The sequence below is a fragment of the Phoxinus phoxinus genome (genome assembly GCF_949152265.1).
Source record: "Phoxinus phoxinus genome assembly, chromosome: 19".
Lineage (NCBI taxonomy): Eukaryota > Metazoa > Chordata > Actinopteri > Cypriniformes > Leuciscidae > Phoxinus > Phoxinus phoxinus.
The window spans coordinates 28,347,184-28,370,666 of NC_136894.1; the positions used below are offsets into that span (position 1 = coordinate 28,347,184).

The window sequence follows — 23,483 nt, forward strand, 5'->3', positions numbered from 1 at the left end:
CCATGCAAAAACTAGGCTATAGTCGCACATAGCCAGACCTATAGTCTACTCTATAGTTTCAGATATAGGCTAGGCTACTTTACAATCCATCATAACTGTGTAGGCTACTTTTAATGACCTCATCTGTCGACATGATGCCAGTGACTGCAGAGCTGGTGCAAACATATCCACATCACCATGATCAGGTGCTTTCTTAACTGCTGCTTTCCCACCGCTGTTATTAAGTCTCTTAACTAGTATGTTACTTGTCCAAGGTGCGAGCATGAGCAATGAGTTGCAGTCTGCAGTTCACTTAACGACCACCAGTGTCGCTAATATCAAGGGTTTCTGAATTCAATAGCCTCTTTAATAGTAATTTAAAACAGTTGCATAAAAACATTAAAACATATATTTAAAAAAAATGCAATTAAAAATGTAAGTATTAAACAATATGCAAAGCCTGCTTGCATAATTATTGGATTGTGGAAGAGAATTAGCAAATAGGCCTTGTACTGTACTTGTGTTTTGGATGAAATGGAAGAGTAGCTTAAGTTATTCACCAGATATTGTGCTGTTTTGCTTTAAAGACAGACCGTAGAGACCAATAATGTACATGATGTAAGCATCTAAAACAGGGCTGTAATCTCATGTGACTCATTATACAAGACGACCCTTCAGGTTCCTGGAATAAACACAAGCGTGTTCAGCCTACAGCCCACAGGAGGCGCCAGAGCACAGACTGGAGACGAGGGAAACGGACGTGGACAAATTGAGTTGACCTAAAAAAGTCCATTATATCATATTTTATTCACCCCCATGTTGTTTCAATGCTGTTTAATTTTTTTAAGTTATTTTTTAACACGAGCAGTCTTCACACATCTCTTCTGTACAACAATCGTTTTACTGTGAACGAGATCTCAGAGAAACATGGGAAGTGAACAACGACTTAAATATGGGTCTGATTCTCACAAAACTAGAATAACTTCAGAAGACTTGTAATATTACACACATAATTTTTCTTTAGGATGTTATTTGTTCTTTTTGGAGGGTCGGGGCACTATTTATTCATGTATGTAGAAGAGATTAATAGATATTCTTTTGTTTTGAGTCCCACCGAAAAATAACAACACAGGTTTGGAACTGCTTGAAAGTGAGTAAATGTATTTAAGACAGTGTACAGTTTTGGAGGAACAATTCGTCAGATCAAAACCTAACCACATAATCATTTCATGTTTATGGCAGTCTGAGTTAGTTTCTGTTTTCATAGTTTAATGTATGGCTGTCTGGTTTCTATTTCTTATCATGATAAAGTGAAAGTCTCATCAAGACTTAATGTTCTTTTACATAATTATATAACATGAATATATAAACTCAACGTTTTATGTTATATAAATATATTTCACACAAAATTTACTCTCAAAAAATTATCTTAAATTTGTATTTATTAGCAATGTCTGTTGAAGATTTGGAACTAATATAAAGGAGCCAGTGTTTTAAATCTCAAAATCTCAAAATATATTTCCTTATTATAATGACCCCTTTATTTTATAATTCTAATTTGATTGTTGTAGCAAAGGGCGGTAACTTGGCCGGTTTCTGTTAAATAGTAGTCAAATAAACCTGGAAGGCTCCACCGCATTGGGTTTTATTTTTAGAGTGAAGATTTCTGGATGAGGGCATGTAAGGGACAAATCGTAGAGGCATGAATATATTGCATATTTTCTTGTGTCACATGCACTTCTGAAATCCCCTTTCTTCTCTCTCCCATTAGCATTTAAGACTCCAGAAGTTTCTTGCTCAGCGGTAAAGCACCTTCATCGATCGGCACTGTGCTTCCAGTGGGGGCGTTTCACAGACAGTTACCCAGAGATGATGCCCTTTCTGCAGGTATGTGGCAGTGCTCTGGTCCCTTGAGCTGTAGAGCTAGAGGAGGATTATTAGACGTGGTGTGTGGACCATAAATCAGATGATGTATGATCCTGTAGAAGTCTCCCCCGAGCAACGGGATTCACCCACTAAAGCCAGGATGGGTAATAATGTTCTTTTTCTTCTTGCTGGCAGGGTTTCGGTATGATTCAAGATCCGTTCTGATGATTTAAGAGAATAAAATTAGTAATAGCTAAACCGATTGCTTCATGGGTTCCTTAAACTGAAGCAATATTAAGGAAGTTTGCTTGAGAGGCTTGGATTAAGTTTAAAGGCATGCTGTTTTTTTTATTTTATTTTTCTAAAAAGTTCTTAAGCATGTTGCCAGAGTCAATTATTTCAACTCCTCATTTAGTTTGAAAAAAAACAAACAACAATCGCATTTATAGTAATGCAGTTACAGTGGAAGTCTAATTTCTCTGGAACAAAAATAATTTTAGCCAATATATGAGTTTAATTAAAGGTGCACTATGTAATTTTTAGTGGCATCTAGTGGTGAGGTTGCGAATTGCAACCAACAGAAGTTACGGTGGCCGACAGGAAAAGATGTTGTCGTCTGAGACAGCAGAGAGTAGCCAGTTAAGCAATGATGTTTCTTTACAAAGATAAATTAAGTTCATTCAGTAAAACGATATGTTATTGCGAATATTGTTAGCCTACTTGTTCATCATTCAGTCAGTGTTTTATTCACGGACTTTAGCTAGCTTCTTTGCATAAATAACAACATAGTGACGAAACGCGTTTGTCCGTTTAGGGCTACTGTAGAAACATGTCGGCGCATTTCAATGTAAGGGGACCCGCGGTGTATGTAGATAGAAATGGCTCATTCTAAGGAAATTAAAACATTTCATTAATACAGCACTGAAAATATAGTATGTATATGATATTGCATTTCTGTCAACAGTTCCTCCTAAATATTAAAACCTTTTTTTAAAGTGCATTAAACATGGTTTTACCAGCTGAGGGATGAATCAATAGCAGGCCTCTCATGGTGTTTATAGAGTTCTACTTGTTTTGGAACAATTCATTTGATTGTGGCTGGAATTTTGCAAACCACAAACCGGAATCAAACTGAAATGTGGAGTGATTTGATTTATATTCATTTTGGGAGTGAATGGAAAAGCTCCGGCTGATATTTTCCTCACTCTCTACAGATTTATCTGTAAAGGTCTTTATTTGGCATGTCCCGTTGAGACGTTGCCCCTATACCGACAATCTTCCTGCTGGTTCTTCTGGAAATTTTGACTCTGGTCTGCATTTGGTACAGACTGGATTCCCTGAAATGTTGCCTCACCGTTGTTTAAATGTTGTATCTGGCTTGTCTTAAAAATGGAAATATTAAAAAAGTCATGGCAGTGATTTGAAGCCATAAAGAAGCACTTTAATTCCCCATTGGCTACAAATAAAACCCATTCCCTGTGCTTTCCTGCTTTAAGTTTTCTTCTAATGACATTCCAGTCACTTACAGATGGAAAAGAAGGACAGCTTTTTCTCCTCAAACTGGTTTGGTGAGTTCCCCCCCAAAAAAAGTCCCCTTCTTATTTAGGCTAAAGACATTTAGGCTAAAGATTTTTCAGCCTGTCATGCTGGATGGGACATTTCCATTGGTAGCCATAGAGGAATGCAGATGCTAAGTATTTTTACAGTGATGCATTTAGTCCGTTTTAATTTTGTGATTCATCTTTAAAACAACTATTATTCCTTTTCACACAAATTGTGATTACAGGAGCAGATTATACATTAATAAAGACTTGTCACTGTAGTGCATTTTAAGCATATACATTTTAATTTTGGCATCACATGACCAGCTCCATATTAATGGATTTTCTGATGCCATAAACTTGCTCAGTAGCTCAGTTTGTACTCGTGATTCAAGGAACTCTGGTACGAGGAGTGTGAAACACGACACTTGACAGACAAGCTCAACGCGTTGTAGAAACAACGTGTTGATTTATTTTTTTATTTTTTTATCTCACATTTCCTTTTGCTTACACTATAGGTTTAGTATAGAGTTTTGTTACATGTAAACTGAAAATTCCCAGTTGCTTGTCGTGGAAGACCATAGGAAGATATGTAAGAATGTGTGGTGGTATTACGGGAAGACATAATGTATGTGTAAAAATGAATGAATTTTCAGTTTACATGTAACATAGATAACTGCAAAAATAAATGTACTGTATAAGTAAAAATGTTCAGTTTCTTTTTGTGTACTCCGCAGTAAATATTTACCTACTGTTAAAATCTGTATCTGAAAAGCTCATTCAGGTAGACAAAACAAAGACATTCTAGACAAAGACATTCTTGTATATTGTAGAAAGCAGTCAATGTCAACAAAAAAAGTTGAAAAAAACATACAATTTGTATAACAAATACTTCCATGGCGGGAAAAAAAAACATCTAAACATTTTGACCTAACACAATGACCTCAAACAATGACAAAAACACTTTCTGTTTTGATGTCATTGGCCAATCTACTGACACAATAACTAGTTTTGAAGCACAAGTCAAATGTTTTGGCTACATTTCGGATGTTCCAGCAAACAGTTGTGACAATTGCACTTACTGTTTAGAGAAATCTGCCAAAATAACTGGACTCACCAGCGGACCAATCACATCTCACAGTAACTTAAATGTTGGTTTGGTCATTCTGAAATGCCTGAGCCAAAGTCTGTCATCAAAATGATTTGGTTTAATTCCCTCCCAGAAGTGTCTCACATGATTGCGCTCCCAAAAACCAGCATCCGAACGCTTTTTTATTACCGATATTTTACACCAACTTCCCAGGAAGTGATGATTTTGTTCTCTTGAGTAAATGTTGGGATGTTATTTCCATCCAGAGGTGCATCAATGTTTGGTCAAGACCTTGTAATGTCAATGCAAGAGTCCAGCACTCTGTAAAGTCTCCTCCAGCACATCCCAAAGACTTTCAATGAATTTAAGGTCTGAAAATTATTCTTCATGCTCCTTCCAAACATTCTTTCACAGTTTGAGCCTGATGAATCTTGACATTGTCATCCTGGAAGATGGCCATGATGTGTCTTCCTACATGGTTGTTTAAGAAATGAAAAGCTACACACTCCGTCAATTAGGGTTAGAAGAACTGTTGCCAAACATATAACATGCTAGAAATATAATAACCACTGCAATAATGATCCAATCATAGACTCTTAAGCATTAGCCTACTTAAATCCAAACATATAATTTGGGGGCATAATTTCATGGGATTGGGCTGGTTTTTAAATCATAAAAATATTTGTCAAGAGACTCATCACAGACAGACATATTGGAAATAGCCTATATGCACCAGATCCAAACTGAACACTTATGAATCGCAAACATCTCTCACCAGCGGGCCATGCGTCATTGTCTGAATCATATCGGCAAAGCCTCCTGTGGGCTCTGCAAACACACTATAAAACAAGTCTGCTCAAAAGACATCAAAACTTCGGGAACAATTTCCGTAAAGGCGAAGAGGAGACCATTCTAAATAAAAAAAAGTAAAGAAATAAACCAAGAAAGGGAGATTAAATGGAACCTAATTGATTGAGTCCATAGGGAAAGCCGCATGCATTAGGAACACCTGCACTGCCGTCCGGAGTGAAATCACACGTAATGCAACAGTTCTGCAGATGGTTGGAAACAGAGGTCAAATGCCAGATAAATGAAGTACAGAGGAAATTCTGCTGTCTGAAAAAGCACTTAGCACTGTTGCTTTAGGTCAGATCACAGAGTGAAGACAGATGAGGAAGGACCCTAGAGAGGAGAAGACAGTAAATGACCTTGGCGCAGTAATAAAACGAGGATCACACAGCCACGAGCTCGTAAAAAGATTCACAGTGTTGCTATTGATAGCACGCTTGTGTATACAGACAGCGGCCTTCCTTTTCTCATTAGGACTGTTTGGGATATTCCAAGGTTTTCCAAAATACAGTGTCGTTTGTTGATCCCACAGGCATGTTTTCATGAATAAATTTCACGCCACTGAAATGTAAGCAGATTTTAACAGCAGGAATATAATGGCCGTATTGTGGTCTTGGTTGCCAATATTAGAGGCCTTTCTTTTTTATAACATGAGAAACGACAAAAAGAAGACCGTTTGTGATTTGTTACTGAATACGGTACATATTTACATTGCTTACTAACAAAGTACCACAGTATTGTTATTTTTTGACAGTGGTATTACTATGTTTTTTTTTAACAGTGCCAAAATATAGTAGTAATACTGAAATCAAAGTTTTATTTGTCAGATGTTCAACTGTAACCAGTCCTACTCGACCATCTGCGAGCGAAACTCGAATCGGGGTGTCCGGCATGGGAGGTGGGTGTGCTAACAAGGACGCTAAAGGCCGCAGCCGCTAGCGTTAGTCACTAGTGTGCCTCTTGAAGCCAGGGGAGTGAGGTTTACATGCACAGCTCTTACGTTACTCTCACCCCGCTAAACCTCACTCTTACCCGGGTCACGGCACCAAATGTAACCGGTCCAACTCGACCCACTCCGAGTGGGATTCGAAAAGGGGTCTCTGGTATAGGAGGCGGGGACGCTAAAGGCAGCTGGCGCCTCTTGAGGCCAGAGGAGTGAGGAGTTACACTTTTTGACATGAAATGTATTAAAAATAGAAAATAAAAGAATGCTGGAAAAAAATAATTATTACAAATAATCAATAAATAAATATCGTAAATACCATGTTTTTTCTTTGAAGTATCTTGGAATAAATAGCATGTGATGATCTTACCATGGTGTGCATGAGCATAGCACGGTAAATCTGATCCAATAACTACTGTATAAGAAAAACATATTCTAGAACTATGGATGACCAATATCCAGAGCTTTAATGCCAAACTCTCTTAGATGCGGGGCAACTGAGTGCCAGCCCTTTTGTTTGAACGTGGCTGGCATGGGGTGGAGGGATGAAGAAGGAGGGGCGGGGCGTGGGAGTCAGGCAGTTGCCGTGGCAACAGCCTCGGTTATGTAACATCATATGGTGGTGTGTAAACAAAGAAGTCAGTGCAGTGATGAGAGGATGGGCTTCCCCCGCCCTCCACCACTTAAAAACATTACAGCACATAACATCATATCCACATTACATAAAGCCGCTCTGCAGAGCCCATCGGACAGTAAAACACTTGACTGCAGATTGAGTTATCTGGGCTGACTGACCATCACGGTTTTAAAAATAGTTTGCATATGAAAACAGACATGGTTTCAGTGCATATAACAGAATGATAAATGATGTCGATAGTCAAATTGAGTTATGCATGGTCCTGGTTTGATCGGGATAAACCACACATTGTTTTTCTGACAGTTTTTTGCTTGAGGATCCTTTGCTGCTATTTCTTGCTACTTTCTAAATAGATTGTTTTCGCCAATTTAAGAAGGAAAGAATGTGAGAAAGCAGAAGTGAAGGAAAAAATGTGAGAGCGATTGAAGGAAAATGTGCAAGAAAGAATAAAATGTGGAAAAACTTTAAAACGAATGTGAAAAGAGCAAAAAGAAAGAAAGAAAGAAAGAAAGAAAGAAAGAAAACAAAAGTGAGATTTGAAAGAAAGTATGTAAATATCAAAAGAAAATAAATGCAAAAACAAAAGAAGGGCGAGAACATGAAAAATAGTTAAAAAGTCTAGTGAAAGTATCATAGATTCTTAGACCGTTATAGATAGATAGATAGATAGATAGATAGATAGATAGATAGATAGATAGATAGCAAAGATAGATAGCATAGATAGATAGATAGATAGCAAAGATAGAGAGATAGAGAGATAGAGAGATACAGAGAGAGACATTACAGCATAGATAGATGGATAGATATATAGACAGTATAGCAAAGATAGATAGATGGATGGATGGATGGATGGATGGATGGATGGATGGATGGATGGATGGATGGATGGATGGATGGATGGATGGATGGATGGATGGATGGATGGATGGATGGATGGATAGATAGATAGATGGATAGATAGATAGACAGTAGGGGTGTGCAAAAAAATCGATTCACGTTTGAATCGCGATTCAAGCTTTGCCGATTCAGAATCGATTCATAGAATTCCAAAAATCGATTCATATATATATATATATATATTTTTTGCCGTGTTAATATTGTCCTGAAATGAGTTTAGCTCAGCATTCCTATAGATGGCGCTGCGTCGAATTCACACTGACGCCTGCACACGCTTGTCATAACAAAAGAAGAATTGCAGCAAACGTCATTCGGCGCAAACCTCACAGAAAGAATTATTCAACCTGCTCCATTCTCACTGAAGGCGATAATTTGGGCGCATTTCGGCTTTTATAACCTCGAGGGAAAGACGGAACTTGATAGGACTCATGCTGCTTTGCAAAGCAAAAGTTAAGTATTTTGGAAACACCACAAACGTGAGAAATCCCATGGTACGCCATCACCCAGAGATTAAGATTAAAAAGACCGCAGTGCGTGACCGGATGAGTGAGTGAGTGACGGACACAGGCTGCTCCACACAGCAACAGAGAGCGCTCGGCTGAGCGAAAAAACACTTAACTCCATCACTATTTTTGTTGAACAGATTTTTGTACCTTAACTGGGTTCCTGAGGCAGTTTATAACTTTCGAGAAGCGGAGTTTGATCGGGAGATTATTCCATTGCGCTGCATTATTGACGTCTGGAGTCGGGTGCTCTCATGTTCGCTCTGTTTACGTAACGTCAGCTGTTTAGCGCGGTAATTTAGACAATAGGCTGTTGACAGAGTAACGTTAACTTTCGGTTAAAAAGGTTTAAAATGCTTGTGTAGTTGTGTCGAATTGTATGCACGTGTGGGAGTTATATGGTACGTTTAAGTGTACTCTGTCTTTTGCAGACAGCAAGATGTAGGCTGTAGGCTTCATAATGTTCACAATGGTATTTTATTAGTTGTTGGTTTAACCATGGATGAGGTAATGGCTGTTATGTTATTTTCTTTTCAATGAGGTTCCTTGTTTCATTGCTGGATTTATGGAAAAACATCAACCAATATTGCATATCCATAATTATTATAATGGATATAATTAAAGAATACTTACACTATAACGTAAATTAGAAGTGTAACGCATTTTTTTATTTATTTTTACGCCTATTTTGAATTTTACTCGAATACAAATACAAATACTAACAAATACAGATACAAATATCGGCTGCTTTGCAAACCCCTAGTCTACTACAATCAATCACATAGGAAAAATTAAACTACATTTACATACTGTGAATCGTTTTTTTGAATCGAGAATCGTTTTGAATCGAAAATCGATTTTGAATCGAATCTTGAGCCTAAAAATCGGAATCGAATCGAATCGTGACATTTTCTGAATCGTGCACCCCTAATAGACAGTATAGCAAAGATGGATGGATGGATGGATGGATGGATGGATGGATGGATGGATGGATGGATGGATGGATGGATGGATGATTTAAAGAAGAGGGACTCAGGTCTTGCGGTCTCTGTACAAGCGGCTCATTGTTCGTAACAGTAAGACAGGCACATGTCGTCCTGCTCTGAACTCCCTCCAAGTTATTAATAGCTCCAATCTCCCTTTGCTTCTAGTGTGGAAGAGCCAGCGGCCGGAGCTGAGAGGAGACTTGCTTCTGTTTACTGTATTGTGTGAGAACTATTGGGCCTATATTAAATAAGCCCAGCCAAAAATAATTTACTCAACCTCATTCCAAACCTGTATGCATTTCTTTATTTTGCAGAAGATATTTTGAAAAAGGTTGGTATCCAAACAGTTTTGGTTCCCATTTTCTTCCGTTGTATGGACAAAATATATAATGTCAAAAAAGTAAATGGGAACTGAAACTGTTTGGTTATCAACATTCTTTAAAATATGTTCTTTGTTTCCTGTTTAACATGGTACAAGATAACCCTGGAAAAAAGAGCCACCGTGGCTTCCTCGATTGCAGCAACTTCCATCTTTATATTTTGATATTTTGCGCCAATTTCACAGGAAGTGACGATTTTGGTTCTCTCGAGCACATGGAAACGCTGCTTTATTTCCAAATGTTTTATGTGATATTACAATTTTGCGCACAAGTTACATTTGCAACTTTGGATGGAAACATAGCTTTGTTGTGTGGAGCTTATGCTTAAGTGAGAGATAGATAGATAGATAGATAGATAGATAGATAGATAGATAGATAGATAGATAGATAGATAGATAGATAGATAGATAGATAGATAGATAATTAATGCTAACATGCTCCATTTCATAGTTAGGTTTCTCTCCAGAATAACTTCAAATTAAGTTGTTTAATATAAAAAAGGCACTACAATGGAGTCTTGCACGCGTGTTGTAATATTTTTTTTTTTGTGATTTGTGAATTGAAAATCTAATGTACAGTATATATCCTTTCCCTTCTCCTTGTAGTTAACAGAGGTTTTAACATGGACTACACATTGAATGCACAGCAGTGTTACAAAATGTAGCCATGCTAGCTTCCATATGCTAACGGCTAATTTGTTTATCTTTAAATAGCCTCTAATCAGAGATAGTGAATGTACAGGAGATCCAAAGCTGACACACTATTATATGTTCGGTGAGCATTCGAAGGCTTCAGCGGCGTGTAAGATGACACTGATTTCTATCCGCGCTGGATGAAGTGCTAGCTAGGGTATGCAAATAGCGTATTATTTTTGATGTGGTGCGGCTGAAACACGATTGCTCCCAGAGGACGTCTGTACAGACTCCAGAATGCACTTAGGATCAGACTGCGTGTCCCAAAACCAGCGGCGCACACGTCTCTCGCATCGCTCAGGGGATGATGCAACACGCCTCATTCAGTGAATGTTGACAAACTCCAGCTAGAATTACAGGCAATTACAGATATGTTGATATGACAAGCTGTTGTTGTATTACAGTGATTTTACCGTCATTAATGTGACACGCAGCGTTTTAGCGTTTTTTTATGAAATGGCAACAGCAACAATGTTCAAAATAACCATTTTTAATACATAATCATTCAGGTTTATGTTTAGATCATTTCTGAAAACAAGATACCCAGCAAGAACGAAGATAGAAAAGCAGTGATTAAATAGCTAATTTGCTACATTATTAACTAATAGTTTAGCATGGCCTGTAGTGATGCAAGTCTTTAAAGACAAAATAGGTTTTCTCTGGAGGAATGTGCACTAATGAATCATTCTCAATAAAAGCAGGAGTGTGTGTTAAACATTTAATAAAAAAGTGAGCACATAGGGTCTAATTTGGCTTTATGTTTGCTTTAGGGATTCATGCAGAAGATAAAAAACTCAAAACCAAATTCTAAGCAACCTAATTAACTAGTATCTCTCAAACTATTTAAAGTCGGTATTAAAAGGAAGTTGAAATAGTCTTTTTGTGATGTACTTGTGAAGCGGCTTCACAAAGAATTTGGGGCGGGGCTTGATTTTGTCTATTGGGATTTGATTGGATGGTTAAATGGTTGTGGTTTGCTATTGGTGGATCTCATGTGAGTGACAGGTGGCCCCGCCCTCGTCATCAGAGAAGAGATATCGCTGCAAGAGGGAGGGGAAGTGATTTTGATAACAGATCAATCATTTATGATAAATAATATTCCATTAAAAATAAGAATAGTCAATTTGATTTCATGGTGACTTTAACAAAAGTTTGTCAACATTTTCAACTTATTTGGGAGAAACAGCAAAGGCATATAATGTAGGATGCCATTTTTGTAATTCATGACGGTTCAAAGCGAGTGAGTAATATGTATCTCCACTGTAGGCCATCATAATTGTCTGGAAAGCTGCTTTGAAGCGATCTGTTTTGTGGAAAGAGCTATAGAAATAAATGTGAATTGAAAGGAAACAGTATTTTTATGCATCAGTATCATAATAATATGCAATAATTATTACGCGCACTGATGAATCATTCACAAAAAAAACGTAAATAGGTCCTAATTTGATTTTAAGTTTGCTTTAGAGATTCATGCAAAGCTGTAGACTAAAAAAAAACTCAAAAACGAATTCTAACCAGCTTCGTTAACTAATATCGCTCAAACAATTGGACAAAAGTTTGTAAACATTTTCATGCAAACTTATTTGAGAGGAACAGCAGAGGCATGAAATGCAGCATGCCATTTTGTAACGTGTGGTTGAAGGCGAGTGAGTCAGCGTGTCAGAATATGGAGCGTGTGCGGGCGGCTGGCTGTCACAGAGGCATCATCTCCCCCTCAAACTCATCGGGTGCTCAGCACAGGGACCTCCAGTGTGACGCGCATCTGCTCTGCGACAGCAGTGTGTGGGGAGGGGGTTTGTTCTATGCAACAACTGAAATTAAACACGTGCAGGTGGACCCAAAAGTCTGACACCAGAAAGTGCAACTGATTTTCCTCAAGTATCCGGGGCCCCTGGGCAGATGTTGTTGTGGCCCCGAGAATCGTCACCAGCTTTCTTCCCTCTCGACAGCCCTGCATGAACTAACAATTAAAAATACTTCTAAAGCATTTCATTTTAGACCTACTTAATGTTAAATTCAACATTTACTAAGACATTATTAAAATTAAACGTTGTGCTTGTTCATATTATTTAATGGACTTGAGTAAAATCAATATGAACTCAAAACTGACCATTCTTTTTTTTTTATATGGAATATGCATTTATTATAAATGATCCATGCACATCATTATTTGTGTAAATTCATGTGCCGTTGTGATCTTTAATCAGAATCACTTCCTCTCCCACTTGCAGCATCTCGAGGGCGGGGCAACCTGTCACTCACATGAGATCCACCAATAGCAAACCACAACCATCCAATCAATTCCTCACGGAAAAAATCAAGCCCCGCCCTTGTTTAAGAAGCCGTTTCACTCAAATACGTCACAAAAGGACAAAAAGACTATTGCAACGCCTGTTTCGTGCTGACTTTAACATCAACTAACAATTAACTGCATGAAAATTAATTGGCCTGCTGTAACAAACATAATTGCTCATTGTTAGTTGATGCATTAACTGACGTTATCTATTGAGATCTTATAGTAAAGTGTTTCCACAAAACCTGATGATCATGATCTCCAGTATGGTTTGATATGTTCTAGCATCTTGTGCTTTAGTGAAATCTGGAGTAGCATGATCAGTGTTACTAATTTGATTAGTGATAGTCTTTTTCTTTACATTTTGGAAAGTCCCAAAACTTTATGTTTATCCACAGCTTTAGATGAAAGAAATCCCATATTTTCTGTGTGCCAATGATCCCACTGTTTGTATGTGCTTTTTGTGGTATTTAAATATAGAATATAGAGTGTGAGATGGGGAGAAAGAGAGAGGCAGAGAGGGGGAGAACGCATATATATATATATCTCCAGCGTGATGCTGTTCGCCCCCTATTCTTCGTCACCAGCACACGTGTATGTGTCCCTGTGGGCTTGTTGCTGGAGGAAGAACATAGTCACCTCTTCCACCTTCATTAAAGTGCTATTTATATTCTCAGGGCTGACCTTTCTCATTAAGTGATGTGTCATTTGTGAACACAAACACCCGTGGACGTATTGCGAGACGCTTTGAATGTGGGTTAAAAATAGCCGAGCAGAATTATTTGTGTTATCTGGTTGTGATGTCTCAGGGAGCCTTGGCACGGTTTTGCTAGATACGTGGTGTCCTGTGGTCCTGCACACACATCTGAAGCTTGAGGTCAACATTCAGTGCATCGCTTTTTGCAATCAAGGCAATCGCTTATATATTTTAAGAAAATAATGGCATCAATTATTGTGAGACCAGCCAAAACATCATTTAATAAATTAATTTGAGTTTTTTAGCACAATAACTGCCATAAAGGCTGGTTTTAATGCGATTCTTATTGGTATTTGTATTTGAACATGTGCTATTTTGGAAAGGTATTGATTAGTTGGTTTGGCAGATTGAACTGCATTTATACAGTAGATGACAACGCATTTATTTATTCTTTCTTTTGGGTCTATATCTTCTGAAATACAATTTTTCAATGGCATTCTTATATCTCCACTATAGGCATTTGGCATGCATTTTTATGCTTGCCATTTTCTGTAAAACATGAACTGATTTGAATCATCATTATGGTATTATAAAAAGAATTATAATTATTTTTAATTAGAATATACATATCATGTGTCACATATATAAAGGGAAATATATTACACTTTTATATTTACACACCCACCCACATATATATATATTTGTTATCACAACTTTTTATTTTTTGTCAAATCAACTTCGATAATTATATGAATATAACATACTATTTTGAGTTTCTGTTTATTAAACCACTCTTCTTCATTGTATTAATATTTTAATTACAAACTCAAAATTTCAAGGCAACAAGGTAACTTGCTTTTTTAAGTTAAACCAAACTTTTTTTTTTACAGTGTAGCCTACACAACTTAAACGTAATTTTTTTTAAAAAAAAATAATAATCATCACCTTAGATATTCTAGGTTATTTTTTGGTGGTTGTGGTGTTTTTTTTAAATTTTTTATTTTTTTTTATTCACTACACTGTAATAAATTGTGTAAAAAAAACACTAATAGTGCACAAAACTGCCCTAAAACCGCGTTTATCCACTTGCACTGATTTTCTGTTTTCAACACAAAAGGAACTTGATTTCCTCCTAAGCTCCTCCTTCCTCCTTCGTATGTACTGCAACAAACCTCAACGATCTGTTAAAGGAATAATGGAAGGGTGGACATCTTCATTATTACTCATTTTAAATGCAATATCAAACAACTTTACGCTGACAGTGACATCAGTGCACATTTTCCCCTTATAAACATAAGTACTAAAACGAGCAGACTCGGTGCTTTGCAGTTTTGCATGACTGTGAAACATTACATTTCAAGCGTTTACATTTCAGATATGATTTTGCGTAGCATCACTACGTCGCAAACACACTCTGTGCTGCATTCTCCATTGTTTCCCTGGATATGTGCGGGAAAGCCCAGCGCTGGTTGAGGGGCACAACGTGACCTAACAAACAAGGAACCTCCGGGAACACCGTCAGTCCTGAACTATGCGCACAAGGGCCCAGTCTGAGGGGTTCCGCGAGAAACGACACTTTGGAAATGACGCTCAAAATGTGTTTTTTTGCATGTGCTACTCGGCAAAGGCGCATTAATTTCGTGTACATTTAACGTTTATAAGGAAGGTTGACAATAAAAGTCACTCGGATAGAGCTTGGCACGTTTTATTCAACTGGTCCATCGGCCGTCAGGACACTCCCTGAGCGCATTTGCTTGGCTTGGGAGGCGGAGACGGGACCCCCGTTGACGTCAGTGGGCCTGTCGGTTTCCTGCAATAGAAAGTGAGAGAAGATAGAACGAGAGACAGGAAAAAAACAGACCTCTGACCGTTGAAACCCTTGACAACAGTTCAGACTGCACCTGTAAGTACCAAAAGTTAAGAAATACACGCGTCTTAATAAGCGGTTGGACGCATGGTCCAGTGCGCTGCAAACGCATGCGGTGCGTAAACGCATCTCCAAGTGCTGTTGTTTTGGGACACAGTGTTTCCAAAATATTTGATGGGTTGTTTAAACTTGTGAGCATGTTTGTGTGAGTTTTATGCTGATTTTGACTGGTGTCGGTCGCTCTGTACTGAGCCGGCCCGTGTTTTGTATCTCGCCGAGAGCGCACGTCTCCAGAATCCTAATACACGGGGTGTAAATGTTTATCAAGCCAGCAACGCTGTTGGAGAGAGTCGCCGAAGCACCGACCGAGAAGGCAGGTAAGCGCCAAAACACCTTTCCTCGACCATGGGATGCGAACGACTTCGTTTCGGGTGCGCTTTGCACGTCCTCGGCTGGTTTAAAGGGCATTTTGTTGTCGAATTAGGGAAGTGTTTCTTGTTCATGTCCTGTTGCAGAGGGGTTTTCCCCGGCTCCGCCCTCTTCATGTGTTTCTTAAAGGCAGTAATGCGCCATTCATCCTGTACGCACCTGGATTTGGCGCTGAACTGTGTTGCATGTTCGCGCAGTGGCTTTTTCTTGGAGAAGGTTATGGTTTTGTGTCCGTTAGGTTTGGACACATGGTGACTCATCGCATGCGGGTCTTATAGGCTGTAAGCATGTCAGATCGGTACGGGCATGGTTTGTCTTACAGGAGCAACCCCTGTTTAGTGCCATTTCCTTCTTTGCCAGTGCATGCATGCCAAGTAGGATACACTGTATGTCCCATCATCTGCAGCAGTTTCTGTTGGCACCGTTAGGCTGATTTCAGGGTGTTTCCTAATGGCTTGATTGACAGATTCTTTTAACATTTTGCATTTATGTGTTTGACAGATGCATGGCAAGGCATGCATTTCATTAGTAAGTGTGTTCCATGGAAATCAAACCCCTGACCTTGGCATTGCCAGTCCTATTTGTTAAGAAAGAAAGAAAAAAAACGGCGCCTCAGCAGTAACATAACATTCCAATTCTGCAATTATGTCCTATACAAATTTGGCAGTATCATTGTAACATTTAAGTTTTGAAACAACATAATATTCCAATTCTGCAGTAACATTATTTCAGAATGTGACCGTTACAATGTCATTTTCAAATGATACAGCAACATTCTAATTCTAAAACAATGTTTCATTCTAATTGTGAAATAATGTAAGATTCAAATTCTGCTGTAACATTGTAACATTCACATTCTGAAATTATGTAGTTTTAAAATTATCCAGTAGAATTGTAACATTCTTATTCTGAAACATTGTAACATTCAAATTCTGAAATAACATAATCAAATTATGCACTAAAACAGTGTAACAATATATTATTCCAATTCTGCTATTGGCTAGTTGGGAGATTCAATACTTTTGAAAAACGGTCATGACTGCAGTGTAATATACATATACAGGATTTTGCTGATTATTTTACTCTTCGTATAATTGAGAAACTGCATGGAATATTTTTAATTTCAAAATATATCATCATATATATATATATATATATATATATATATATATATATCATTTTTTGATTTAAAAAATATATAGACGCATTATATATCAACATTTTCAGATCATCCTAGAACAGTCCTTGAAAAAACTGTCCCTCTAATCAAACACACCGAACTATTAGAGGCGTTATGTCTTGAAATGGATGCGTCAAATAATCCAAAATGTGCTGTGCAGGGGGGCTTACTGGACCAGGAGCGACAAACACTATTCTAAGAGTGTGTGTGTGAAACCTGGTGCATGCGCGGTGTGTGTAAGTGTGTATGCTCAAATCCTCGGGGAGGTGATGTCATTGCCGTCGAGCTGCACTCGGTGGGTAATCATACACACTCGTAGTAAGCGTTATGTAATGTGTTGAGACGGAACATTCGTGTGGATTCTGGCACTCGCTGTGACTGGATGCTGGCGGGATGCATGGGCGAGGCATGTCAGATGGAACTGAGAAACGTATAGAAACAAAAACCTCCTAAACGTTGAAACAAAGAGCGTCTTGTGTCGGATGTGGGGAGGGAATGCATTATTCCTGCAGAGCCTAGAAATGCATTTGCCATTTTGAGAGCTGCAGTTTTAAAATGTTTTGAAGTCTGGTGATATTTATCATGGACAACAAGTCAACACTAGTGCGAGAGGATATATATCAACCAGGCCGATTAATTGCCTATTTATCTGCATGGATAGAGTATAAACTGTATGAATTTTAAATGAATTTTGTGTAAAATATTTGCTATCATCAGCCTAAATTATGTTGCATTATATCTGCCAACTTAAGCTTTATATTTCAGTAAAGACGTGCCATTAAAAATGTATCAGTTAACGCAAGTCAATTTCTTCTGGTCTACTTCCATCGCATTTATGATTTGTATTAGAGCCGTTCACCCCGACACCATAAAGAAAGCATTAGAGGGATGTTTTAAATTTGCATTGCTCCATTATTTTCATTTATGTTGAATTAACCTTTACTAACCAGGGTTGTGCATTATTCAGGATTAAATTTAGTATGCCTTTTAAATCCCAATTCATTCCAACTGTGTTTGGTTTCTATATAAATATATCAAATATTTTTTTTAGATGTTATATCGTATCTTGCACATTTTGAAGTCATACAAAAAATGGTTATGAGCCCTTTTTATGGCGCTGTATGGCTAAAGTGACAGTTTTGAACTCGGTAAATATTTATAAATGTCTAATTTTGAAATGATTCAGAATTTTGACCCCAATCTCACTTTTGAAATTCCCTGCAGCTTTGCAAGATGTCAGACATGACAGTGTGATTTCTCTGTTTGATGTCGGAGGTGTGTGTAGAAGTGCAGTTAGTCAATGCATCGAGATCAGAACTGATTCCTGCACCACTTTTGCATATCTGTGTCAGTCCATCTAAAAAATCACACTAGTGATCTGTCACAGCAGAGACGGAGGACGCCGAGCAAGAATGTGTTTGTGGCCTGTTTTGCGTTTGCTTGAGTTTATTTGTCTCTCATCCGTCCCAGATGTGCAGAGGGTGTCTTTCCTGTGCGGAATAGGAGATTGTCTTTCCTCCCTGTGATCGGCCGCATTCCATCCAGCATCTTTCCATACGATGTTTCACTGAGCCTGCGGAAAACCACCCAAAATGCCACGTACGAAGCAGAACAACCCCAAAAACCTGAAAGGTAAGTGTTGGTTTGACCAGACTTCTGTTTGTTTATTGGGTCGCCCCGTTCACAGGTGCTGGGAGGTTTCCATGCGGTTGCAAAGTGTCTCTTTTAAAATGTCTGTGAGGTTCATGAACGGAAATGTTTGCAATGCAAAGGCGTTGGGTTCCCAGTCAAACTAGAACATTAATTTACGTGGCTTGTACAATAATTTTTTTTTCGGTTGTCAAATGACAGACATTTATTTTCCACAGATTACTCAGTCATCAAGTGTAAACTGGTGGTTTCAATTAGACGTGTCTTTCAAAAGTTGTTCTAGAAATTGTAATTTGACGACATTGTAAAATCAGTTCAAGCACAGTTTCCTTATTCCGCGTTGATGTACTTCCTGTTGTGGATAGTTGGTGGTATTAGAGGGAGGGGCATTCTCTTATTCTATAAATAATGTGCGTGGAATCAATATTTATTGATATTTTTGGTGTTTTCCTGGAAGAGGAAAGCATTGAATTTGCTAAATTGATGTTTAACAGTACACTAGAATGTAGACGGTGTCTGTTTAACTAGCCAGTGGTATTTAATGTTATAATTCATCTCTGTGATTCAGTGCAAGTTATTTTGATAGAATTAAAAGCGTACTCGCCATAGTTGAGCATGTAGCAACCCAGATTTTGGAGTGTTTGGATAATCGTTGCTTTGAGCTTGGCCAAACAACATGAATAATTGAGTCTGATTACAGAACCGCATCCACTAGAGACGCCTGTGACTTTCCCCAATATTGGTATTATTAAGTGAAGAGAGGAACACAAAATAAAAAAAGTCCTATTTTTGCAACGAAATTGCCATAATTATTATTTTTCGATTGAAAACAAGTTTAGGGGTTTAGTTTTAGAAGTATATACACTGTAAAAAAAACTAGTGTAATTTTAACTGTAAACTATTGAGAGAACCCCCTGAAAAAATCGTTAATAGGTAACATACTGTTAGGTATAATAGGTGACTTAATAGATAACTTACTGTTAATAGGTTAACCATTCCCGCAACATAAACAGGGAAAAACTGTAAAAGATCTAATCGGACATTTCATATAATTTTTCAAAAGTAAAAATGGCAAATGAAATTATAATTTACAGGGAAAACTGTAAACTGACATTCCCAAAATAGTCAAGTCAAGTCATCTTCATTTACATAGCGCTTTTAAAAATGTAGATTGTTTCAAAGCAGAGATTGTTTTGGCTTTATAGCGGTTCTTGAATAAAGATATTTTCCAGCTGAAATTTCGCAAGGATCATTAGTTATTAAATTAGAGTCCGCTAAGACGACACCGGTCTCTCTACACAGACTTTAAAGGTGAACCTGTGAGAAACGCTGATGGCGGAGAGGCTAGTCGGCACTTCAGCACTGCGTTGTCTGTCACTTCACATTTGAAAGAATTTCGTTTAAATAATTGTTTCCTAATAGTAAATTTTTTATCAGTTCTGCACATTTGACTTTTATGTTAGATCTTTGTTGTTTAATGAATGTTTATTGCATTATTTTAGTGTCATGATGGTGTTTTGCAATTGTGTGAATGACTGTGTGCAGCTTCTGTATAATTCAGCTTGTGGAAAACTACTTGTGATGAACTTTTGATGGTTCTTCATGTGGCTCCTTCTTTCACCACCTGCATTATTATAGTGGTTGTCAGTATATGTTAAAGGTACAGAATATATTTTTCTATCAGTGTGCGTTGTTGGATTTACCAGTTAAAATAGTTTTGTTCGACATTTTTACTTTTTTTTTTTTTTTTTAGGATTATTCTGGCAACCACAGTTCCCAGGGTTATTATTATTAAACAACAGGATTTAAATTTTTTATTTTACTTTGGTTTTAATTACATCGCAACATTAAAAGCTCTACATTATATTAATAAAACTTTGGTCTTTTAAAAATACACAAAGACATAACACCATCGAGATAATACACATGAAACTTGCAATAAACATGAACGAACATGTGACATAAAACACTGTAATTACTGATAACAAAAATGAGAAGACACTAAATTATTTATATTAAATATAATAATTTCAGATGTGTCACGCTACGCAGGGACTTCTGGGAATGTAATTTTTTTTTTTTTTTTTTTTTCATACTGTATCTCATAGTTTTTACTTGCAGTTATTTTTGTGAGTTAAAGCAATGTAATTGAAAACATAATTGCATAAAAACATATGTTGTCATGACTTATTGATCATATCATTTGTTATAGTGTGTACAACAACTACAAAAAAATGCTACAGTATGTTTATAAAAAGGTACTAAGCAGTTCTGGAGACAATCAAGAACTTTATTAACTTTAAGTCTTTGATCTTCTCCAGAAAAAAAACAATTATTTACATATTTTTCAAATCCAAAGTCGCTTGTGACAATGTTTCTGTGATCGCGCCAAGGAAACGAAGCAAGCATGTCGGTACACGCCACGATTGCGCTTCCATGCATGGCGTTTCTGTGGAATCCAGATCATTTCCTTTTTACCAAGGACGCCCCCATCTTTAAATCCACCCACTCAAACAATTCATGCCGTTTCATGTTCTAATACAAGGTTCCTTGTCATTTAAGATGTCAAAAAATTTTTTTTTTACAGAATCATAGTGTAATGAAATGAAAGTCTTGCATAGTGTGGCATTTGCAAATGAAAATGGCTGTACAGCAATGTTGTGAAAGAACAAAAAGCATGAAAGAGAAAGAAAAATACCAGAACATGGAACTAGAGGATTCCCTCCTTTGTGTTGGTCGGCTGTGTTATTGATGTCATGGAGACTGAGGTGACCTCTGTCTATCAGACACACCCTTTCAAAGCATGTCATAATCGAGTCAGATGGTCAAAGATTCAAATCATAAAGCTTTCATTGTTCTTGAGCTCGCTGTGTTTCTAGCGTGTTGAAATCATAGGTGCAGACTCAGCCTACATGTTGCGCTGTGTGTGTGTGTGTGTCTCGTGACTTTAAAGCGGAGCAGGAATGCTTCAGTGACGCAGTTTGTGGGTAAACGGGCAGGAAGTAAGGAACCTCTTCCACCTCTTGCTTTCAGTGTTTACTCTTCTGAAACAGCTGGTCTCCAAACACACACACACACACACACGCTGGTGCTACCACTGACATTACATCGTGATCACCTGCTTTTCACTGTTTATCAAATTATAAACCATCCAGGAACAGGTCCTAAGTTATGATGTTCATATTAGATACTAATCCGCTCACAAGCACAACAGTCACAAATGTATTTTGAATACCTTTGGACATTGCACTATTTATATCTACTAGTTAAAGGAATAATTAACCAATTTGTTTACTCACCCACACGCTTGTTTCAAACCCATATGCCTTTCATTCTGCAGTGGAACAAAACTTCACAGGTCTTTAAGTAGCAAGTTTTTAGCTACTAAACGGCTTAACTTTTGACTCCCTATTAGTGTATACTAACTTGATCTGTTTCTCGCAGAAAGCTATCTTGTAGAAGACTTACTAGTCATTTTAAATGTTTTTATGGTGTTTTTTTTTTTTTGTGCATTTTATTTGAAACTTATCATATGTAGTCGCTATGAACAGTTGTTGTATAGTGAAAAGCAATGTGAAGATACTTCAAAATGTCTCTTTTGTGTTCCTCTAGGACAAAAGAACAACATACAGGTTTGAAATGAAAGTAAACGATGACAGAATTTTAATTTTGGAGTGAGTGATTTCTGGCTTTTTGAGTTGTAGCCTTTTTTTACGAGCGTTTTCATAAATATAGTGGAAGAAAATCCGTACTGTAGTGAGTTTTCCGCTAGTAAATGTACTGTGAATAGAGCGTGAGGTGTTGGGCTGGGAAAAGGATTTGTGGTGGAAAGTCTTGAAGTCATGAAATATCAAAGTCAGTTTATTGTTCATTTAGCTGTTGAGGGGTGCATGACTTCACATACATTTACTGTTCAAAAAATAATTTGGAGTGAAAAATACAGCAAAAAACGTACAATTGTGAAATAGTATTACAATTTAAAATGCATTTTAAACCGTAATTTATTCCTGTGAATTTTCAGCATCTTCAGTGTCACATGATCCTTCAGAAATCATTCTAATATGCTGATTTGCTGCTCAAGAAACATTTATTATTATCGATGTTGAAGTCAGTTTTCTAATTAATATTTTTAATTGGCTTAATTTTTGATGTTTGCTCAATATTTGGTAACTAATATAAGGTGGCTTACAGTAGTTGCCCGTTACTACATGTACTTACTATAGTAATAACAGTAAATTACACATAATTACAAGTAACTAACCATAAACCAAACCCTAACCGTAACTCGTAGATAATTAATATTACTCATTACTTATCTGTAAGTACTAACCTCACCTTAAAATAAAGTGTAACCTAATATTTTTGTGGAAACATCAGGCACATATAACAGGGCAGGACTAATTTGCATTGTTTTTGTAACTACCGTTTTGTTTTTTCCCTAGGCAATCCCACCAAAATGATTTGCACACACACACACACAAATAGGACTTATTATAATTATGTATAAAGAAAAGCCCTATTTGTATGTGTGCAAATAATTTTGTTGGGATTACTAATAGATGTAAATGAGTCATTTCCTGGTTTCAACTTCTGCGAAACACGTTATGCTTCCCTACAACATGCATTAGTTGTTTATTTGCATGCAAGGCCGTAGTATACGGGCTCTAGGTTGTTGATGTGGACGCCCTTGAAATCACGTTCTAGGCCCCTAGAATTGTCACCACATTTTGCCCTGTCAGCGACGGCCCTGTTTGCATGCACAAAGATAGCACACTCTTCATAAATGTGGGTGTTATGTTGAATGTCGGACCGCGTTGCGCTTATGTGTCCCAGTAGCATGGTTTTATAATGGTGTTGTCGGCACAGTGACCGTAGGCGGTGAAAGTGCGGCGTGCCAATGCAGGAAGTTTCTCCTGTGGGTCTTCCTCTACTTCTCATTTCTAAAGCGCCATTAAAACACGTTCTCTGTCTGAGACATTGCATTAACCTGCTCTCGGGCAAACA

The 23,483-nt window shown here is 37.5% G+C and overlaps 1 protein-coding gene across 4 annotated transcripts in view; it reads left to right on the forward strand.

Annotated features, from left to right (window-relative positions):
- Positions 1 to 694: 694 nt before the first annotated feature.
- Positions 695 to 23,483, forward strand: part of hivep1 (HIVEP zinc finger 1) — a gene marked incomplete at its 5' end in the record, with an annotated part of 73,308 nt that continues 50,519 nt past the window's right edge. For 2 of the 4 annotated variants that reach the window (XM_079590836.1, XM_079590840.1), the window contains 2 exons: positions 14,549 to 15,256; positions 18,300 to 18,461. In XM_079590836.1, the coding sequence (XP_079446962.1) occupies positions 18,422 to 18,461 (40 nt within the window). Of the gene's footprint in view, positions 1,130 to 1,750; positions 1,867 to 14,548; positions 15,598 to 18,299; positions 18,462 to 23,483 lie in introns of those variants that run through there. The other 2 variants (XM_079590838.1, XM_079590837.1) reach the window with 2 other exon arrangements.